This window comes from Chiloscyllium punctatum, chromosome 6, assembly GCF_047496795.1.
Source record: "Chiloscyllium punctatum isolate Juve2018m chromosome 6, sChiPun1.3, whole genome shotgun sequence".
NCBI classification, from domain to species: domain Eukaryota; kingdom Metazoa; phylum Chordata; class Chondrichthyes; order Orectolobiformes; family Hemiscylliidae; genus Chiloscyllium; species Chiloscyllium punctatum.
This window is the reverse complement of record NC_092744.1, coordinates 66,954,386-66,975,725: the sequence shown is the minus strand read 5'-3', so window position 1 is coordinate 66,975,725 and position 21,340 is coordinate 66,954,386. Positions and strand designations below refer to the sequence as shown.

Below are 21,340 nucleotides of genomic sequence, written 5' to 3'. Positions count from 1 at the left end.
TTCCATGGAAGTAGATTTGAAAAGTATATTCACTGATGACTGAGCTACCATCCACATCTGCTGCTATTTTCATGCCATCAGAGATTGAGGGCAACTGGCTAATGTTCCCGGAATTTTTCCTGCTCAGTGCCTGCTACGAATTCATGCAGCCACTAGAGAGGCTAAGAATCTGTCAGCTTTCCAAATGCGTTTTAATTATCTCAACCAATGATCGAAACATTACTTGTAAATGAATCTCTACGACAGGGGTGGTCTTGATAAATATTCACATCCTCAAATGCTTTACATGCCATCCGAGCTTCTTGAAAATTAATGAGGATGTAGGATGATTTCTGGCTGAACTGCATCATTAAAATAGTGCCTAGTTGCAGTGTGATTTCATTTAAATTAGGTGCATAATCCTGCATATCATGGGCAGGTTATCAATGAAGCATAATAAGATCCTGCAGAAACCAGGAGATCAAATAAACACATATAATTGCATATTTGATCAATGCAAAACCATAAAAACTACACCATCTCAATTATAATGTGACTTTAATTGTTCTCTTTATAAGATTACAGAAATTCCTCGTGTAATATGAAGGAACACATGGTGGATGAAACTCTTCACAAATTGCTGAAACTGTTTTACAATGCAAAACATTAACTTCTTTTATTCATCATTCTTTGATATGCCTCATGAATATTTAAGAGCCACTTGATGACTAATCCATAATCACAATATTTATATATGCAAATTTTTCTTAACTCAGAACCTTCTGGTCTGCTGCACATTTAAACTTTCTCAAAGCTCAGCCTGTGATGGCACAATATAAAGTCCACATTTGTAAGACAGAACATTGACGGGTGGATAATCCTTTAGGTGCTCAAGCTATTAGTTAAACCCAGCAGAAAATCTGCCCTAAATATTTATAACACTACCATGCAGCTGATAACTTTGACACAACAAAGAGCGAAAGTACATCTCCAACCTAAGTTAGTGCGAATAAAATTCTGATGGCAAAGTTAATGCTGAAGAAAGTTTAAATCCTGAAATCAACTTACTGACAAATTGATGTAACAACTCCTTTTCTTAATGCACTGTTTCACTGACGCTATGGGTTAAGTATAAGCAACATCAATCCTGTCAAATAATTACCTTGAAAAGGGAAAGCACCTCAACTGTCAGAATGTTTAAGGATCAGAATAAGGAGTTTAAATGTATGTACATTAGAAGTAATTGGCGAACAGGACTTGGGTTAAGATAGGGCAGCAGACCTTTGGGCATATTTTTAAACATTTAACTTTGAGGTTTTTATTTTATAGAAGTTGAGTCTAGTATTGAAGACTTGGACAGGGGGTTTCAGCAAGAGGCTGATTGAGGCAAAGTTGAGACAGGCCAAGTTACAGGGCCGGAATTAAATAGTTTTGATCATGGAGGAGATATCAGCCATGTTCACGATTGCAATCAATGTGGTTCAACCTGACAGTGTTCAAGGAGGGGGAATGGAATTGCTAATGAGGGAAAAGAAACTGTAGCATGGGCTGAAGAAAATACTTTTGCCTTTTAATGGTTCATTTCGTTTGAGTAGCTTTATACAAAAACTTCCAAATTTCATCAATTGAGATGGGTCATTTTGACAAAATAAGCTATAACTTCAAATTAAAAGTTAATAAAAATAGATCTTTTACCATCAAGTTCCCTTCATTTTTCATCTTTAAAAAAAGCAGTTTACTCTGAAATTTTGTAAATTTTGTTTCAGATTTAATTTTTGATGTGGTAGGTGTCTTTGATGTGTCTTGGTCATCAAGAAATGCTTTGCTATGAATAGCAAAATGCCTTGATTTGTTGTTTAGGAGATAAAATACCTCTAGTAATCCCTGGGTCAAGATTAGGAATTTTAAGTATTGCTGTCTGATTTCTACATATTTCAATGTTTTTATATGAACTTTTTTCTCAAGATCCTTTTGGTTAAGTATATTATAAAAGTAATTGATCAATTGTTGTGGGCGTTTGCAAGAAAGCTATTGTGCAGGTGAGGAGATCTATTTACCTTCACAGGAGCCCCACACCATTTACATGGAGATTTACAGCATTTAATCACAATATGGAGTGTAATTCTTCCTGGATTTTTCAAGATAGAGTTTCTGTTTGGAACTTTTCATACTTCATATTATAATCCATCCTCTGAACCCTTTCAATTCAAACATTATTCAAGGATAGCAAAACTTGTCCAATTCAAGTATATTATCAACCTAGCTGCCAATAGACTTTATTGGGAATGAACTGTTGTCAGTTAAAAAAAAGTTAAAATGATCTCCCTCCAGTGTATTTAGTGCATTCAGCAGTTAAAAACCATTCAATTCAGTCATGCGTTTATTGTGCAAATGAAGTAACTTTTAAAAATGTAGTGTTCTGTGAATTAAATAAAAAGTTGATATTTCACAATTTTCTGGTAAAATTTCACAGTTAACACTGCCATGCAGAACGATGTGAGTTTCAAAACCTGTCAAAACTCCAAGCAGGTCAAAATTCTATCACCGCTGATGGATCACATTCCTGTTGGTAAATTTTCTTCCTTCCTTGTTCTTACTTCCATGGCTTTCCTCTGCCTTATAGATTCGGTAACATTCTTTTCTGTTTTGGGCTCGGAGTTGTGGATTTTTGATTTCCTCAACTACTGGGGTGGGAAACCAACCCTTCTCTCCATCATGCAAACGATCTCCTAATATCCAGCCTGAAAGATAACAGTTACCAAACATGACTCTCTCATGTAATCACCCTCTACTGTATTATATACCCTGCAAAAATATTTTATTTACTTTTAAATTATGTGTTAATAAATGTAATTTTTTTTTCAAATCAGAAATGTTATTCCTGGACAGTGGACTCTTTCCACTTTTGATATCTGTTGGATGACTTATAGAGCAGAGAGGCAGATAAAGAATTAATTTCTACTCACTTTTGATATTTGATCAATTATTTAGAGTATAAAGTATAGACAGATGAGGAATGTATTCCTTTTGTTTTTACATGATGTTTGAATAAAATTTAACTTACACAAATCCAAAAGAAAATCTTCTATTAAAAAGCAAATGAAAAATATCAGGCAAATGCATTTATATATGGTACCAACATTTCAGGACATCATTTACTGTATCATTTGGTTTCCTAACAACACAGTCATTGAATATAATATATAATGCATGAAAATAATTCAGATCTACAAATACTAAGACCTTGGGTCCAATGCATTGTTATATATGAACTATTTGAACATGAATTAGCATCTCGGTAAAAACAATGACTGCAGATGCTGGAAACCAGAGTCTAGATTAGAGTGGTGCTGGAAACGCACAGCAGTTCAGGCGGTATCCAAGGAGCAGTAAAATCGACGTTTCGGGCAAAAACCCTTCATGAGGAATACAGATATCCAATCTCTTCAATCACTGATACGTGGAGAGATTGCACCTTATCAAGTGCTCATCATTTCAAGATGACCCCCTGCTCCTTTTCCAACTGTCACTCCTACCGTAACTCAGATCGGCTTTCTCCTTGTCACTCCCCTCACCTTAACTTGAAATTTGTCTGCTTCCAAATTGACTCAACATGGTACTCTTGGTGCATCCTATGTTTAAAACTGGCACCCTTTTCTCCCTTACTTCACACTGCCATTACCCTTTCTACACTGGTACACCATTCACCCTCAATTCATACTGTTATACTTCCCAACCCCAAACCAGTTCAAGGTGGCATCTTCCTTTGTGCAGCAGCATTCTCATTCTTCCGACACCATAAATGGTTGCAGCTAATGTCACTCCTTTTGTTTCCCCAAGTATCACACTTGCTCTTGTGCACAGTTCTCTCCTCTTCATTGTCATTGGTTCATCTCTAACAATAATACCATACCATCAGTGGGAATACCATATGTGCAAATGCCTCACGTGCAACACTTCCCACTTTGATTTGCAGGAACAAAGAATCTCTTTAATTATTGGGAGAAGCAAGAGTAGGCAAATTGGAAGTTCCTCTTTAATGATTTTTATCGAACGCTGACTGAATTTTCAAAGCACTGATTTTTTCTAATAAACAATTGACATGCTGTTTAAAAATCTTTTATTACAAAGGGATGAGTCTTAGAATGTATCTGGACTGTTGAGTTATGTCTCACAGCTAGCAAGGTTCGACCTTGCTGAGTCCTCTTGCTGCATGACGTGTGCAGGGAAGCATGCTGTCCTCTGATTGCAATATACATAGATAGCAGAAGCTGCAAACAAATGTCTGTTGAATCTTTCAGTATATGTTCGCCAATCTTGTTCTCCTCTTATGGGAGCTAACATAGATTTCACTTTATTAGGTACTAATACACTGCTGAAGGTAAAGAGCCCCTCACTGACAGATTGTGAGGGCAGAATAGGTCTGGGTTATTATCGATGGCAATTTGTTAAGAAATTACTCTCAGATCTTTGATACCACATCATAACACAACGCAATGGCAGGAGATCTCAGCTAGCATATCCAATCCAATCTGACCCGATTTCAAGTGAAGACTTCATAAATTATATTACTAAATTCCATACAAGTTAAATGTCATTTGATTGCTTCCTATTTTCAGAAATTTTCAACCTAATTTATTTAGTTGTCATGTCACTTTTCCTTGTTGAGAAATGTGAAAAAGTTAACTAATCTCAGATTCTTTGGGCACTGAGTGGAAACCCAAAGCAGGCCTTAAGATCCTTATATGGTCATTCAGGAGAACACTGCTGTTTATCCTTATCCAAAATGTTAGGTGCTGCACTTCTGTTTAGAATCTGGCATACTGCACATGCCATCATTTGAAGCCTTATAATAGCTGGAAGAAAGGGGCTTCATCGTCCAATGTAACCTTGTGTTTGTGACAGGGGTATATAGGTGAGATTTTTGATTATATGTTTTTTTTTATTGCTATTATAGAATCTCCACAGTGTGGAAACAGCCCATTTGGCCCATAAAGACCACACTGATCCTCAGAGGAGTAACCCACCCAGACCCATTCCCCACATTTACCCCTGACTAATGCACCTAACCTACACATCCCAAAATACAATGGGCAATTTAGCATGGCCAATTCACCAATTGGAATGTGGGAGGAAACCCATGCAGAAACAGGGAGAATGTGCAAACTCCACACAGACAGGCATCTGAGGCTGGAATTGAACTCAGGCCCCTGGTGCTGTGAGGCAGCAGTACTAACCACTGAGCCACTGTGCTGTTTTGGATTCGTGACAATACGATGGCTTTAAGAGGTATGTTTTCTCCCTTCTTTTCTGAAGTAAGATTGAGACAGAGGTGACAAGTAGTCGGCTCATAGCCAATAAAGTAAACAGATTGTGAGGCCTTGAGGGTTTTTTAAAAGTTGGAACAATAGAAGCAGCCTGAATAGGTAGAGTCAAGCTCAAACAGAACCAGGATTTTTAGCTTTAGCTTTCTGCATTTGCTGGGATCTTGAAGCTGGATGTCAAAGCTCTTATTCCTCGCTCTGTTATAGCTAAAAGCTGAGGTTCTCTTCCTTCTGTTAGAATGCATGTGAGACAATCTGTTTTATTGAATATGCCTTTGCCAAGACTATGTTTATGGGATGTTACTATATTGGAACAGTTAATAAGTAGTAATTAATATATCTATTACTTTGTTAAACATTTCGATAGAGTTACAGTTAAGCCAATTATTTTCTTTTATTTTGTCTGTATTTTGACAGTAAAGTGAAAAATAAAGTGTGCTTTGCTTAATGCTGAATAGTTTCACCAATCAGATTGTACTCAGAATGCAACACCTGACATCAAAGGGTCAGTGGCTCTGAAACATTAACTCTGACTTTTCTTCACAGATGCTGCCAGGCCTGCTGACCTTTTCCAGCAACATCTGGTTTGTGTTCCTGATTTACAGCATCTGAGTCCTTTCAGTCCTGCTAAGAATCTTGTTATGTTTCAATAAGGTCATCTCTCATTCTTCTAAATTCCAATCAGTTGAAGTGCAATCCACTCAGCATTGCCAGATAAGACAGACCCTCCACACATGGTATCAGCCCCTTGAATCTTCTCTGAATTGTGTCCAGTTCCTTAGATAAGGGGCCCAAATCAGTTCATAGTATTCCAGCTTTGGTCTGGCCAGATTCTTGTATGCTTTTAACAAAACTTCCCTAGTTTTGTTCTACAATCCCCTTGAAATAAAGGCCAATATTGCATTTGCCTTTCTGATTACCCACTGAACTTGGATGTAGCTTTTTGTGATTAATGCTTGGGGACTCTCAGATCCCTCTGTTCAATATATTGGGCGGCACGGTGGCACAGTGGTTAGCACTGCTGCCTCACAGCGCCTGAGACCTGGGTTCAATTCCCGCCTCAGGCGACTGACTGTGTGGAGTTTGCACGTTCTCCCCGTGTCTGCGTGGGTTTCCTCCGGGTGCTCCAGTTTCCTCCCACAGTCCAAAGATGTGCAGGCCAGGTGAATTGGCCATGCTAAATTGCCCATAGTGTTAGGTAAGGGGTAAATGTAGATGTAGGGGTATGGGTGGGTTACGCTTCGGCGGGGCGGTGTGGACTTGTTGGGCCGAAGGGCCTGTTTCCACACTGTAAGTAATCTAATTTCTCCATTTAGATTATGTTTACCTTCTCTATTCCTCCTGTCAGAATGCATAACGTCATATTTTCCCACACTATATTCCATCTGTCAAGTTTCTGCCCAATCCCTTAACCTGTCTATATGTCTCTACAGACTCTGTCATCATCACCACTTGCCTTCCATCCAATCTTTGAGCCAGTCTCAATTAACTTGAAGTCACTTCAAAATCTGCTGTTCGTGTCCTAACTGACACAAAATCTTGTTCTCCCACTGCATACCCTGGCTCTCTGTCAAGTAACATCTGGATTTGAAAATTCTCTTCCTTCCTTCCAAATTACCTCAATTATCCTTTACTACCTGAGCAATCTCCTACAACCTAACAAGCTTCTGTCTTATCCACATCCATCTAATTGTGGCTCTTTGAATATCCCCAGATCTAAACACTCCACTATTAGTAGCTGTACTTCAGTTGCCTTAGTTGTAAGCTCTTGAATTCCTGCTCAAAACTTCTCTGTCTATCTTGTTCTCCTTGTTTAAAACCCAACTGACCAATCTATTGATCATCTGTCCAAATGTCACAATGCTGCTCAATGTTATATTTTGCTTTTCAATGCCCTCAGGGATGCAACATGGGTCACATTCCTACATTAAAGGTCCTAATTAAATAAAATTGTTGCCTGCTCACAGCCAAATGCTCATGTTCTTGTGTTTGCCACTAGCGCGAAGCATGTAGGAATTCTGCTTTACCAAGGAGACAGTGAAAAATATATGATATCATAGAGTCATAGAGTCATAGAGATGTACAGCATGGAAACAGACCCTTCGGTCCAACCCGTCCATGCCAACCAGATATCCCAACCCAATCTAGTCCCACCTACCAGCACCCGGCCCATACCCCTCCAAACCCTTCCTATTCATACACCCATCCAAATGCCTCTTAAATGTTGCAATTGTACCAGCCTCCACCACATCCTCTGGCAGCTCATTCCATACACGTACCACCCTCTGTGTGAAAAAGTTGCCCCTCAGGTCTCTTGTTTATCTTTTCCCTCTCACCCTAAACCTATACCCTCTCGTTCTGGACTCCCCCACCCCAGGGAAAAGACTTGGTCTATTTATCCTATCCATGCCCCTCATAATTTTGTAAATCTCTAAGGTCTCCCCTCAGCCTCCGACGCTCCAGGGAAAACAGCCCCAGCCTGTTCAGCCTCTCTCTGTAGCTCAGATCCTCCAACTCTGGCAACATCCTTGGAAATCCTTTCTGAACCCTTTCAAGTTTCACAACATCTTTCCGATAGGAAGGAGACCAGAATTGCATGCAATATTCCAACATATCAGAGCTCCTATTCCCAGGATATGCAGTGTACTGCCTGTGACAGTAAAATTGAGTATTCCCTTGCCATTTGTCCCTGCTATCTCTCTCGCTCTCTACCCCATCCCTGATCTCTTTTTAAGCTGTTGGGAAAAGCATCAGAAATTTCGCCCAACTGGCAGGCCAGACAAGTGAAACAAAAAACGGCTGACCAATAACTGGTTACCAGCACAAACAATGTCTTTGCTTTCCTGGTAAACAACCAGTCACAGGCAGAGAAGGCAGAGGGCTGGAGTTTTATCCAAGTGTGATACTTGCCGAAATTCTTTGTTATACATTGTTAAGCTGGGTGCTCCTGCTCACAACCATAGAACCTTCACACCTACCAAAATGCTTTCCTTTGATTGTGGCAACAGTCTTAACCCAACTATTTTAGGTGAATCCATTGTTTGCCAATTGTTTGAGTGGGAGCTTGGCTCCTTGGTGATCAATTTGACTCAATTCAGTCCTGGATAATGACAGTGAGAAAGTGAGGACTGCAGATGCTGGAGATCAGAGTCAAAAAGTGTGGTGCTGGAAAAGCACAGCTGGTCAGGCAGCATTCTGAGGACCAGGATAGTCGAAGCTTTGAGGATTCCTGATGAAGAGCTTATGCTCAAAATGTTGACTCTTCTGCTCCTCGGATGCTGCCTGACCAGCTGTGTTTTTCCAGCACCACACTTTTTGACCCGGATGATGACACCTGGGCAGCATGCAAAAAGACCTGACAAACACAAATGGTGAGTCAAAGAGTCCGATGTTGCACATGAGGTAAACCTCTCCACGCGAAAGGAAATGGACAGCACCCTGATGTCGATCAGGTCAGACCATTAAATCTGTTACCAACATTCATAGCTTGGCACCATTCCAAACATCAGATGCCAATGAAAGACAGTGGCCATTGTTGAGATCGTGAAATCATTTGTTGAACCACACAGCTACCACCCCACCTCCTTGCTTCCAAAATATACAAGGACCTGTAAGGCCTCCTGCTATGCAAACTCTGTGCCACCATGAAACAGCTTTGCTAACCACCATCGAACCCCCCCATCCCACTATCAAAAAAAAACCGGCTTTATGGTCAGCTACAACTGCTCTGAGTAAGCTCTGACAATAATCTCACAAATTGAATGAAGTTTCGACTAAGGCCTGAAGATGGAAATGATCTTTCTTGACTTCTTTTGTGCACTCTGACATGCTGCTGAGACTCTGCACACCACCTGTTGGAAAAGCTGTGCAATTCATCTACATCATGAGCAAAAACTGACAGCTCCATGGGCATTTTGGAGCTCACATCAAATATTAACCCTTGCTCTTCCTAGAAATTGCACCACATGAGATTACACATCCACCTGAGAGGTCAGATGGGACCTCAGTTTGTCAGCTCATCTCAAAAGGCAGAATCTGCAACAGTCCTCTATTGAAGTGTCTGCCTTTGTTTTTGGATTGAGCCCACAACCTTCTGATCCAGAGGCAAGAGAACTACCAACCGAGCCCCTGGCAGGGACTGTTCCTCTCAGTTCAAATTTCATTGTGCAATATCATTACAAGAATATTCTGGAGGCGCAATGAAAAGGAAGTGCGACCAGATGTCATTTCCTTCCAGACAATCTGCGCATTTTGTTGATACTTGCCACTGAACATCCAACTAAAGTGCTATAATACCTAATTTCATTCTTTTTCTTTTAATCCCCCAGTGATCTGCAGCGTTAAAAACAAAGAGAATCTGTCACTGCAGGAATAAAACTTGCAATGATTGTGTAAAACAAGGTTAAGATGAGTTGCTTATTTAAATTTATAAATTTACAAATTTACTTTGCAACAAAAAGTGATGTTTACCATCTTGTGAGCAATCCACAACATTGAGGATGTCAGCAGCTTCTAAGGAGAGCTCATCAGGTTCTTGTGCAGTATACCTCTGAATACACTGTACTTGGGGACAATCTAGTAGAGATCACAGAACACAAGTAAGATTATAACAACCAATGGCAATGGTTTATCTACAACTGAACATAATGGTCTGCTGTTGGACAACTAAAGTTTTTTCACATCATTGCATCGATCCCCGAAAGGCAGTATACTTTTAAGATAGTTAGCTCATATCATAACATGATGTTCCAGTATAAATGCCCTTGTCTCAACTTCAGCTGTCACAGTACAATCTTGTATGTAGTCAGTCAGCTATGTGTAATGTTACAGTTATGTATCAAGCATGTAACATTAGTACGACTCTGTGCAAAGCAGAGTCATAGAGTCATAGAGATGTACAGCACGGACACAGATCATTCAGTCCAACCTGTCCATGCCGACCAGATATTCCAACCCAATCTAGTCCCACCTGCCAGCACCCAGCCCATATTCCTCCAAACCCATAATAATATAAATATTTACTGTTGTTCATAAACTGTAAGATATCTGCCTGAACAAGAATGCAGTCTTCATAGTATATGTTAATGGACTAACAACAGATGGGGAATACTCACATCATATCATAGTGGCAGTAGTAGTGGTGTTTGACCCGAGGAACCACATTAAGGTTTGTCACAAGTTTCTTTTCATTTCATTTTGTTGGCAAAAGTTGATTCCATGGTATTTCAAAGCTGTGAGCTAGTCCAGCTTCCTAAGGTTCAGCAACACCATCTAAAGGATCATTCAGTAGATTTACAGATTCATACAGTGCTGAAAAGGCCCTTCGGCCCATCAAGTCTGCACCGACAGTAACTACCATTAAAGGTGCGCTAATCACAATTTCTTGCACTTTCCTATATCCTTGAATGTTATAATATTTGAAGTGCTCATCCAAATTTTTTTTTAAAGGTTGTAAGTTTTCCAGCCTCCATTATCTTCCCAGGTAGTGCTTTCTAGATTCTCACTACCTCCCCAAGTGAAAAAGTTTTTTTTCCCCAAATCCCCTCTGAATCTCCTGCCCCTTACCAAACTATGCCCTCCTGTGATTGACCCCTCCACCAAGTGGAACAGCTGCTCTCTATTCATCCTCTTCATAATCTTACGCACCTCAATCATGTCCCCCTCACACTCCTCATACAAGCCTATCTAGTCTCTCCTTTTGGTTAGATTCCCTACTGTGTGGAAACAGGCCCTTCGGCCCAGCAAGCCCACACCGATCCTTCGAAGAGTAACCCACCCAGACCCGTTTCTCTCTGACTAATGCATCTAACCTATGGGCAATTTATCATGGCCAATTCACCTGACCTGCACATCTTTGGACTGTGGGGGGAAACCGGAGCACCTGGAGAAAACCCACGCAGACATGGGGAGAATGTGCAAACTCCACACAGCCAGTTGCCTTATAGCTCCTTATAGCTCAATTTCTCCATCGCAGGCAATATCTTGGTGAACCCCCTCTAGCAGTATCGCCAAAACTGTACAGTGCTCCAGCTGTGGCCTGACCAGTGCTCTGTACAATTCGAACATTACCTTCTTGCTCTTGTACTCTATGCCACGACTGATGAAAGCAAGTGTCCATTCTTAAATATCCTATTCCCATGCTTTGCCAACTTCAGGGATATGCGAATGATTACCCACGATCTTTCTGTTCCTTTAAGTTTTCCAGTATTCTGTCATTCATAAAACACACCCTAATCTTGTTTCTTCTTCCAAAGTGCATCACTTCGCACTTATCAGGGTTAAATACCATCTGTCAACCCATCTGTATCTACCTTTGACCTACAACTATCTTCTTTGTTGTTAATGACTCCACCAATCTTGGTGTTGTCTGCAAATTTGCTTAACATTCCCCTCACGTTTTCATCCAGGGCGTTTTCATCCAGGTAACAAACAACAAGGGTCCCCATAAAGATCCTTGCGGTACACCACCAAACACTGGCCTCCAGTTACTCAAACAGACTTCCACAAATACCCTTTGTGTCCTATTACTAAGGCAGTTTCTGATCAATCCCGCCAAGTTTCCCTCAATTCCATGCGCTCTAACCTTTTCAATCAATCTCCCAATTGTGCCCTGTCAAAAGCTTTGCGAAAATCCATATAAATTGCACTTCTCTTATACACAGACTTGATCGCATTTAAAAAAAATTCTAACAAATTTGTTAGGATGATCTCCCTCTGACAAAGCCATGCTGACTATCCCTAATTAACCCATGCCTTTCCAAGTGGGTATTAATTCACTCCTTCAGAATTTTCTGCAATAGTTTCCCGACCACCAACATGAAACTGACTAGTCTGTATTTTCCTAGTTCACCTCTATTATCCTTCCTAAAAAGTACAACCACATTAGCCGTCCTCCAGTCCTGTGATACTGCCCCCGTGGCCACAGAGGAACTGCAAATTTGTGTCAGACTCCCTGCGATTTCCTGCCTGGCCTCCCAAAGTAGGCAGGGATGCAATTCATCCGGGATTTGTCTGTTATTAAGCTTGACAAAGCCTCCAATACCTCCCCATCTCCTATGTCAAACCATGCAAGTTCCTCACAGCCTCTTTTCCTGAATTCCCTAATCTGTTTACTTCTTCACCAGTGTGAACACCAAAAGGAAATATTCATTTAACACTCTTCCAATATCCTGCAGTTTCATACACATGCTGTTCCCTTAGTTCCTAAGAGGCTCTACACTTTCCCCGATTAATCTCTTCCCTTTAAGGTATTTATAAAATAACTTAGAATTCTCATTAATCCTGTTTGTAAGTCCTTTCTCATGTCTCCTTTTGGCTTTTCTAATTGCCTTCTTAAGTTCCCTCCTGCACTTCCTGTATTCCTCTCGGGCCACAACTGAATTGCTCCCTTTGGACTTGCTAAAAGCATTACTCTCCGTCCTCATCCAGTCCAGAATTTTCTGACACATCCGAGGTTCTCTGGACTTATTGCTCCTACAGTTCCCTCTAAAGGGTACATGTTTGAACCTGCACTCTCCCCAGCTCCTGTCTGAGCCTCCACTGCTGTAGACTGACTTGCAAGGAGCTGTTCCCTATTTACTGTGGCCAGATTCTGCTCTATTTTAATAAAATCTGCCTTCCCCCAGTCCAAAACCATCTTTTGCATGCCATCTTTCTCCTTGTTCAGAACAAATTTGAACTGTACTGTTATGGTAGCTATCGCTGAAATGGTCCCCCATTGCCACATCGAACACTTGCCTGGCTTCTATCCCCAAAACCAGATCCAGCTCAGCATCATCCCTAGTTTGACAAAAAGCTCCCCTGGATATGTTTTGAGAAATCCGCCTCCTCTAAACTCTTGTCACTGTGACTATCCCAATACTTTCAGGTTAGTTGCTGTTTAATTTGTACTGTCCCCTGATGCACTGATAAGTGCGTGAATATCTCTGGAGTTATTTTAAGTTGCTAATGTCAACAGGGAGTTGTGCAGTATATGCTATAGAACACCTTTTGTTCGATTCATTCATGGGATATGGATTTTGCTGGCTAGGCCAGCATTGGTTGCCCATCTATAGTTGTTCTTGAGAAAGTGGTGGCAAGTTAACTGCCTTTTTGAACTGCTGCTGTCCATTTGAGGTAGGTATGATCATAGTGCTTTTAGGTACGGAGTTCCTGCATTTTAAATCAGCAACATTGAAGGAAGCGTGATATATTTCCCAGTCAGGTTAATGACTAGCTTGTTGGGGAACTGGCTAGTGGTGGTGTTACCATGTATTTATTGCCCTTGTGGCTCTAGTTGGTAGTGGTCATAGAGTCATAGAGATGTTCAGCATGGAAACAGAACCTTCGGTCCAACCCGTCCATGCTGACCAGATATCCCAACCCAATCTCATCACACCTGCCAGCACTTGGCCCATATCCTTCTAAACCCTTCCTATTCATATACCCATCCAAATGTCTTTTAAATGCTGCAATTGTACCAGCCTCCACACTTCCTCTGGCAGCTCATTCCATATACATACCACCCTCTGCATGAAAACGTTGCCCCTTAGGTCTCTTTTATATCTTTCCCCTCTCACCCTAAACCTATGCCCTCTAGTTCTGGACTCCCCCACCCCAGGGAAAAGACTTTGTTCATTTATCCTATCCATGGCCTGCATAATTTTGTAAACCTCTATAAGGTCACCCCTCAGCCTCCAATGCTCCAGGAAAACAGCCCCAGCCTGTTCAGCCTCTACCTATAGCTCAAACCCTTCAACCCTGGAAACATCCTTGTGAATCTTTTCTGAACCCTTTCAAGTTTCTTTCCGAAAGGAAGAAGACCAAAGGTACTGTCCAAGGAGCTGAGGGGAATTTTTACAGTGCATCTTTTAGTTGGAATAGACTGCTGCTACTGTGGAGACATGAATGTTTGTGGATGTGCAAGCTGCTTTGTCCCAGATGGTTTCAAGTTTCTCATGTATTGTTGGAGTTGCACTCATCTAAGTATGCAGAAACTATTTCATCATACTCCAAACGTGTGCATTGTTGATGATGGACAGGTTTTGGGTAATAAAGAGATAAAGTATTTGCTACAAATTCATAGCTTCTGATTGCTCTTGAGGCTACGGTATTCATGTGGTTAGTCAAGTTCAGTTTCTTGTCAATGGTAACACCCAGGCTGTTGATAATGGAGGATTTAGCTTTGGGAATATCATTGAATGTCAATGGTCAGATTCTCTCTTGTTGATGTTCATTGCCTGGTACTTTTGTGGGATAAATGTTACTTGTTACTTAACAGCCAAAGCTTGATATTATCTGGACTGTTCAGTATATAAGTCATGGAAAGTGTTGAACATTGTGCAATCATCAGCCAACATCCCTACTTCTGGCCTTATGATGGAAAGAAGGTCATTGATGAAGCATCTGAAGATGACACTACTCTGAATAATTATTGTAGTGATGCCCTGAAGCTGAGATGACTGACCTCCAACAATCACAGCCATCTTCCTTTGGTACATGTCCAACTGGTGGACACTTTCTTCCTAATTCCCTTTGACTCTAGTTTCATTAGGTACCTTGATGTCATACCTGGTCAAATTCCATGTCAAAGGCAGTCACTCTCATCTTAATTCTGGAATTGAGCTTTTTGTTTATGTTTGAATCAAGACTGCAATAAGCCCAGAAGATGAATGCCCCTGACAGAACTCATGCTGAACTTTAGTGAGCCCGTTATCATTAAGCAAACTTGATAGCACTGTTGAAGTACTTGTTCATTGCTTTACAGATGACCAAAGTAGATAATGAGGCTGTATTGATTTTAACCTGCGTTTTGTTTCCAGGATAGACCTGGAGAATTTTTCACATTGCTGGGTAAATGCCAGTGTTGTAGCCATTCTAGAACAGCTTGGCTAGGTGCATGGTATGGCATGCTCTGGAAAACAAGTCTTCAGTACCATTGTCAGAAAGTTGTCAGGGTCCATTGCCTTTGAAGTATCCAGTGTTGTTTCTCATTTCTTGATATCATGTGAATTAAATCAGCTTGGCCGAAGACTGGCATCAGTGACGCTGGGGACTCCAGAAGTGGCTGAGGTGGAGTATCCACTTGATATTTTGTGCTGACATTGTTGCAAATGCTTCAGTTCTTGGTTTTGCACTGATGTGCTGGACTCCCCCATCATCGAGGATGGGGATATTTGTGGAGCCTCTTCGGGTACAGGATTTGTTTTGTTATCATGTCTAGTGGATAACTTACTAATAGTTATTATCCGTCTTCCAGAAGTTTGGGTAGAATTCTAGAAGCTGAAGTGTTTGGTGGTGGTGGGGGGGGGGGGGGTTGGTGGTTGGGGGCAAAATGTGGCATCATGGTATTGTTGCTGGACGATTAATCCAGAGATCCAGATAATGCTTTGGCTACTCAGATTCAAAGGTTACCACAATACATGCTGGAATTTGAATTTTTTTAAAATTTGGAACTAAACGTCCAATGATGATCATGAAATCATTGTCAGTTCTTGTAAAAACCTGGGTGAGATAGGCACTTAGTTCTGGGTCAGATATACTATAATTTTGGTACAGGAAAGTTCCTTCTACTTTTTGGTTCGTTCTAGCTGGACATCAGGAGCTACCATTCACCTGCTCATCAAGCATTAGTATAAGAATTGAGAGAAAAACTCACTCCTGATCAAAAACAAAAGCAAAGTTAGTTAGATATCTGGGTAGGAATAAGTTATGACATAAAGTCTTACCCCAATGCAATGAGCTGGGAGAAACATACTTTGTTCTTCGATTTGGGACAAGTGCATGGACCCAGCGTTTCTTATCACTCCTACAAAGTAGATTTGTGGATGATTATTATCAGTGAAATAAATCATGAAAAACACAGGAAAACACAGAGGAGAACACAGAGGGGATGCAAGCTGTCAGTTTTCCAAGTTCATCAGAACAACAGTAAAGTTTTGCATAGAAATCCAAATGGTTCCTTCAGTCATGTTCTATTGTTCTATGTTTGGTTTATTCCACTTTAAAGTGACATTATCAACACTTCTTTATTACAAAGTGAAATTTAGTGAAGGTAAAAGTTTAGCTCATAACCAAATTGGTTTATTGTCAAGCATGGTGGTCCTGTGTCTTATTGTTTGAGTCACATTTCTAAAAATGCAAAGAAGAAATAACACAGTTAATTCACAGTCGTTTCCAATTTGTTTTGATGAGTTGTAATTTGGGAGTATTTTAAAGATACTTTGAGTATTAGGACTCTACGATGTCACGTGTGATTAGAGAGTTAAATAATGTATATAGTATTTTATACCTAATACAGTAATTCTATAGTTTTAAGATCATTGTCTTCAATATTTATCTTTAGCTGACAGTCGAGGAGACATTCAAAACTAGACACCATTTTAGTTTTCTTGAGAGCAGAATTAGAACAAATAGGAACTCTGCTTTTGTGACACTCTGGCAAGGCCTGATGTTGACCAGTTGTGTCTTCAGAAGCAGTGATGGCAAAAGACCAGCCTAATTCTCAGATACGTGAAAACGTTTAGAGTTCTGGGCAGAATGTCACACCTTGAGTGGCATCAGGTCAATACAAATATGAAGCGAAATTAAGATTAATCACTGATGTATTTACAGCATTTATATGGAATGATGTGTGTGGTTTTACATAGGGTTGAGGAATCATTTGACTGTCTGCTCATTCATTCCACGAGGCCACTAGTTACCTGATGAAGGAGCAGCGCTCTTACACCTAGTACTTACAAATAAACCTGTTGGTCTATAACCTGGTTTGACTGATTTTCATCTTTTCATCAAAGACTACCTTTTCTTTTCCCCCGAGAGAGGGACCATTCGACTGCTCCAACTACTCTTCCTCATTGTTGCCACCAGCTGCTGGTGATTCCATTACAAACTATTAGACTTAGAGTCATAGAGCAAAGAAACAGACCCTTCAGTCCGACTCGTCCATGCCGACCAGATATCCCAATTCAATCTAATCTCATTTGCCAGCACCTGGCCTATATCCCTCCAAACCCGTCCTATTCATATACCCATCCAAATGCCTCTTAAATGTTGCAATTGTACCAACCTCCACCACATCCGCTGGCAGTCCATTCCACACACGCACCATCCTCTGCATGAAAATGTTGCTCCCTTAGGTGTCTTTTATATCTTTCCCCACTCACTCTAAACCTATGCCCTCTAGTTCTGGACTCCCCCATCCCAGGGAAAAGACCTTGTCTATTTACCCTATCAGTACCCCTCATGATTTTATAAACCTCATTAAGGTCAGCCCTCAGCCTCCGATGCTCCAGGGAAAACAGCCCCAGCCTGTTCAACCTCTCCCTTTAACTTAAATCCTCCAATACTGACAACATCCTTGTAAATCTTTTCTGAACCCTTTCAAGTTTCACAACATCCTTCCAATAGGAAGGAGACCAGAATTGCATGCAATATTCCAACAGTGGCCTAACCAATGTCCTGTACAGCCGCAACATGACCTCCCATCTCCTGTACTCAATACTCTGACCAATAAAGGAAAGCATACCAAACGCCTTCTTCACTATCCTATCTACCTGCGACTCCACTTTCAAGGAGCTATGTTCCTGCACTCCAAGGTCTCTTTGTTCAGCAACACTCCCGAGGACCTTACCATTAAGTGTACAAGTGCTGTTAAGTTTAGCTTTTTCAAAATGCAGCACCTTGCATTTATCTGAATTAAACTCTATCTGCCACTTCTCAGCCCATTGGCCCATCTGATCAAGATCCAATTGTAATCCAAGGTTTGTTGTCCACTACACCTCCAGTTTTCGTGTCATCTGCAAACTTACTAACTATACCTCTTAACTTCACACCCAAATCATTTATATAAATGACGAAAAGTAGTGGACCCAGCGCAATCCTTGTGGCACTCCACTGGTCACAGACTTCCAATCTGAAAAACAAACCTCCACCACCATCCTCTGTCTTCTACCTTTGAACAAGTTCTGTATTCAAATGGCTAGTTCTGCGTGTGGTCCATGAGATCTAACCTTGCTAACCAGTCTCCCATGGGGAACCTTGTCGAACGCATTACTGAAGTCCATATAGATAATTTCTATCACTCTGCCCTCAACAATCTTCTTTGTTACTTCTTCAAAAATCTCAATCAAGTTTGTGAGACATGATTTCCTCTGGCACAATACCATGTTGACTATCCCTAATCAGTCCTTGCCTTTCCAAATATATGTACATCCTGTCCCTCAGGATTCCCTCCAACAACTTGCCCACCACCAACATCAAGCTCACTGGTCTATAGTTCTCTGGCTTGTCCTTACCATCTTTCTTAAATAGTGGCACCACATTTGCCAACCTCCAGTCTTCCGGCACCTCACCTGTGATTATTGATGATAAAATCTCAGCAAGAGGCCCAGCAATCACTTCTCTAGCTTCCCACAGAGATCTAGGATACACCTGATCAGGTCCTGGGGATTTATCCACCTTTATGCGTTTCAAGACATCCAGCACTTCTTCCTCTGTAATATGGACATTTTTCAAGATGTCACCATCTATTTCCCTACATTCTATATTTTCCATGTCTTTTTCTACAGTAAACACTAATGCAAAATATCTGTTTAGTATCTTTTCCATCTCCTGTGGCTCCACACAAAGGCCACCTTGCTGATCTTTGAGGGGCCCTATTCTCTCCCTAGTTACCCTTTTGTCTTTAATATATTTGTAAAAACTCTTCCAGCAGATTGTTATTATAGCGCTAAAAATGCACAATCAACTTTTGACTTTCATTGTCTCATTTTAATACCTGAGACCATTCATAAACTAAAATCATTTTACAAAGGGAAACATGCAAACTTAAGTTGACCACATTACTGGTATGTCCACAAGTTGAACCAGTTCATGAAATCTTAAATAATAAGATCCTGTCTGAACTGAAATGAGCATGCCATCAAAATGACTGAAATCAGTGACTCAGACCTTTATCTCTAGTTTGATTTACGCCTTTCTGAACTTTTCACATATCAGGATCGAAGTCACCTGCAGATTATCCAGCTTGTATAAAGCAATGAAGCCAGATGCAGGAATACACAATCCCTCTCTCTCTCTCCCTGTCTTGCCCTCAGCCTCTTAAAAGACAACATTCAGCAAAAAACAATTCAGAGAAACATCCATTCATTGAGAACTCCAAGATAACTACAAGTATGCATGCATTTGTTTGTTATGGTTAATTACTTTTCTTAGTGTTAGTTGGTACCAAAATTATTGTTCTTTAACACAAGAAAATCTTGTAATTGGCTCCTTCCTTCTGAACTTGCAAACTGCAGTTAGTTGAAGTGAGATATTGCTGCATGCTGCAAAGAATGAAAAATCTTTTAATTCAGCTAAGTAGGTTAAAAAGAGGAAAGTCGATTCCCCCTTCCTCACCTGATTGTAACAAGACTCATGCACATTGCCATCTTTGGTACAGCTTTGGATTAGAGACATTGACATTTTAGTTAAAGAATTATTGGAAAAATGTTCACTATTGCACTATTCAACATGATGGCTTTAGTTCTGATGGCAGAAATATTGGGTCCACTGGGGATTTCAAATCAAACAGATTTCAGAAGGGCTTTGACAGCAGAAGCTTTTAAATATCTTCCATCTTGTATATTATTAGAATATCATTTGCATAATGCTTTACTGAATAACTGTCTCCTGATTTATTTTTGTCCTGGTGTCTTTCATGATCAAGTCAGATGAAAGCCAGCCCTGCTGTTCCCAGAGATATTTATCACATTCACAAAGAAGAACCAGGGATGAAAAATATGCAAAGAGACTATTTTGCCAGATGGATGTCACATCCCACAGGCTGAAGTGTTAAAGAATCATAGCTACAGAATATTTAGTCTTGTAGGCAACAAGATATACAGCCCAGAATCTCTTATACACTGCTTTAGATACCCTATAAGTTTGCCAATAATTAGAGGACCTCATGGCAGAGATTTTAAAAAATAAAAATTACATATACTGTATTGACAATTTCAAATAAGATGAAAAATATTGGGAATACAGGCTGGAGATTCTTTGTTAGGACAGTTTGAACTGAGGTTCTGATTCAAATTATTAAATAACTTTTATTTATACGCTAACAGATCTGCACCTAGAACATGCATGGGAGCTTTCTGGTCAGGAGTGGATGAAATCAATTTTCTAAACTATTGTGGAGATTTGGAGGTTTCAATAGAAATTGATGAACCCTAATGTACTTTTCCAGCAATGTTCTATTTTATTTCCTGCAAAGCTCTATTGAGATACTTACTGTGATTTTGCTTTCAACATATATTGGACCTCACGATCATTGTTGTTCTCTAAGAGTCTCAACATGAATATATTTGCAAGTGCCTGACCCTGGTCCTCCAGTTCTTGGACCCGGAGGAGACCTCGGAGTGCATAGTCAAACACTTCATATCTGTCACCACTACAGAGAAAACAACATCACTGTTAGGAACCACAATGAAAAATCTGGGGAAGAATTTCAACCGGATTTCTGGGTTAAGACAAGTCTAGACCTATTAGTATGAGCCAATGCTATTCTGTCCCTGTGTAACGTGATTTAGAGGCCTGAACAATGTTGCATCATTTGATATTTCACAGTCAACTAGATAGATATCTAGGACTACTAGATATACTTTCTGGTGAATTCCCTACTTACTGGAATGCAGGAAAGAAAAAAAAGTATATTTTTAGCTTTGTTTCTGCCCTAATATTTTACAGGACCAATGAGGAAGTTCAAGCATTGCTGGCAATCAGAGTGTGTAAGGATAATATAAGGATAATATTTTTAATGGTACTCTTGTGTCTGTGGTCATAAGACAAAGGTTGTTTGCATTGAGGAAGGGAGAGTTCTCCATTTTCAGAAACCCTCAGTCAGTACTCAGATCCTAGATGCAGAATGAAGCTGCCTTGCAAAAGAAAATATACAGCAAGACTACCATCCACTGTCCTGCATTACTGCCTTTTTATTTCACATACTAACTATGCTGTAATCTCTGAGTGAAACTGGTAGTTAACGATGAAGTCAGAATTGTTTGTTGACTTGTACG

General features: G+C 40.4%; 1 protein-coding gene across 3 annotated transcripts in view; it reads right to left on the bottom strand.

The window, feature by feature from the left end:
• Window positions 1-520: 520 nt before the first annotated feature.
• The window catches only part of ngef (neuronal guanine nucleotide exchange factor), a 101,944-nt gene continuing 81,124 nt past the window's right edge, over window positions 521-21,340 (bottom strand). For all 3 annotated transcript variants that reach the window (XM_072572839.1, XM_072572838.1, XM_072572840.1), the window contains 4 exons: window positions 20,557-20,715; window positions 16,010-16,089; window positions 9,774-9,878; window positions 521-2,720 (listed from right to left, as the gene is read on the bottom strand). In XM_072572839.1, the coding sequence (XP_072428940.1) occupies window positions 2,521-2,720; window positions 9,774-9,878; window positions 16,010-16,089; window positions 20,557-20,715 (544 nt within the window). In that variant the 3' untranslated portion in view covers window positions 521-2,520. The remainder of the gene's footprint in view (window positions 2,721-9,773; window positions 9,879-16,009; window positions 16,090-20,556; window positions 20,716-21,340) is intronic.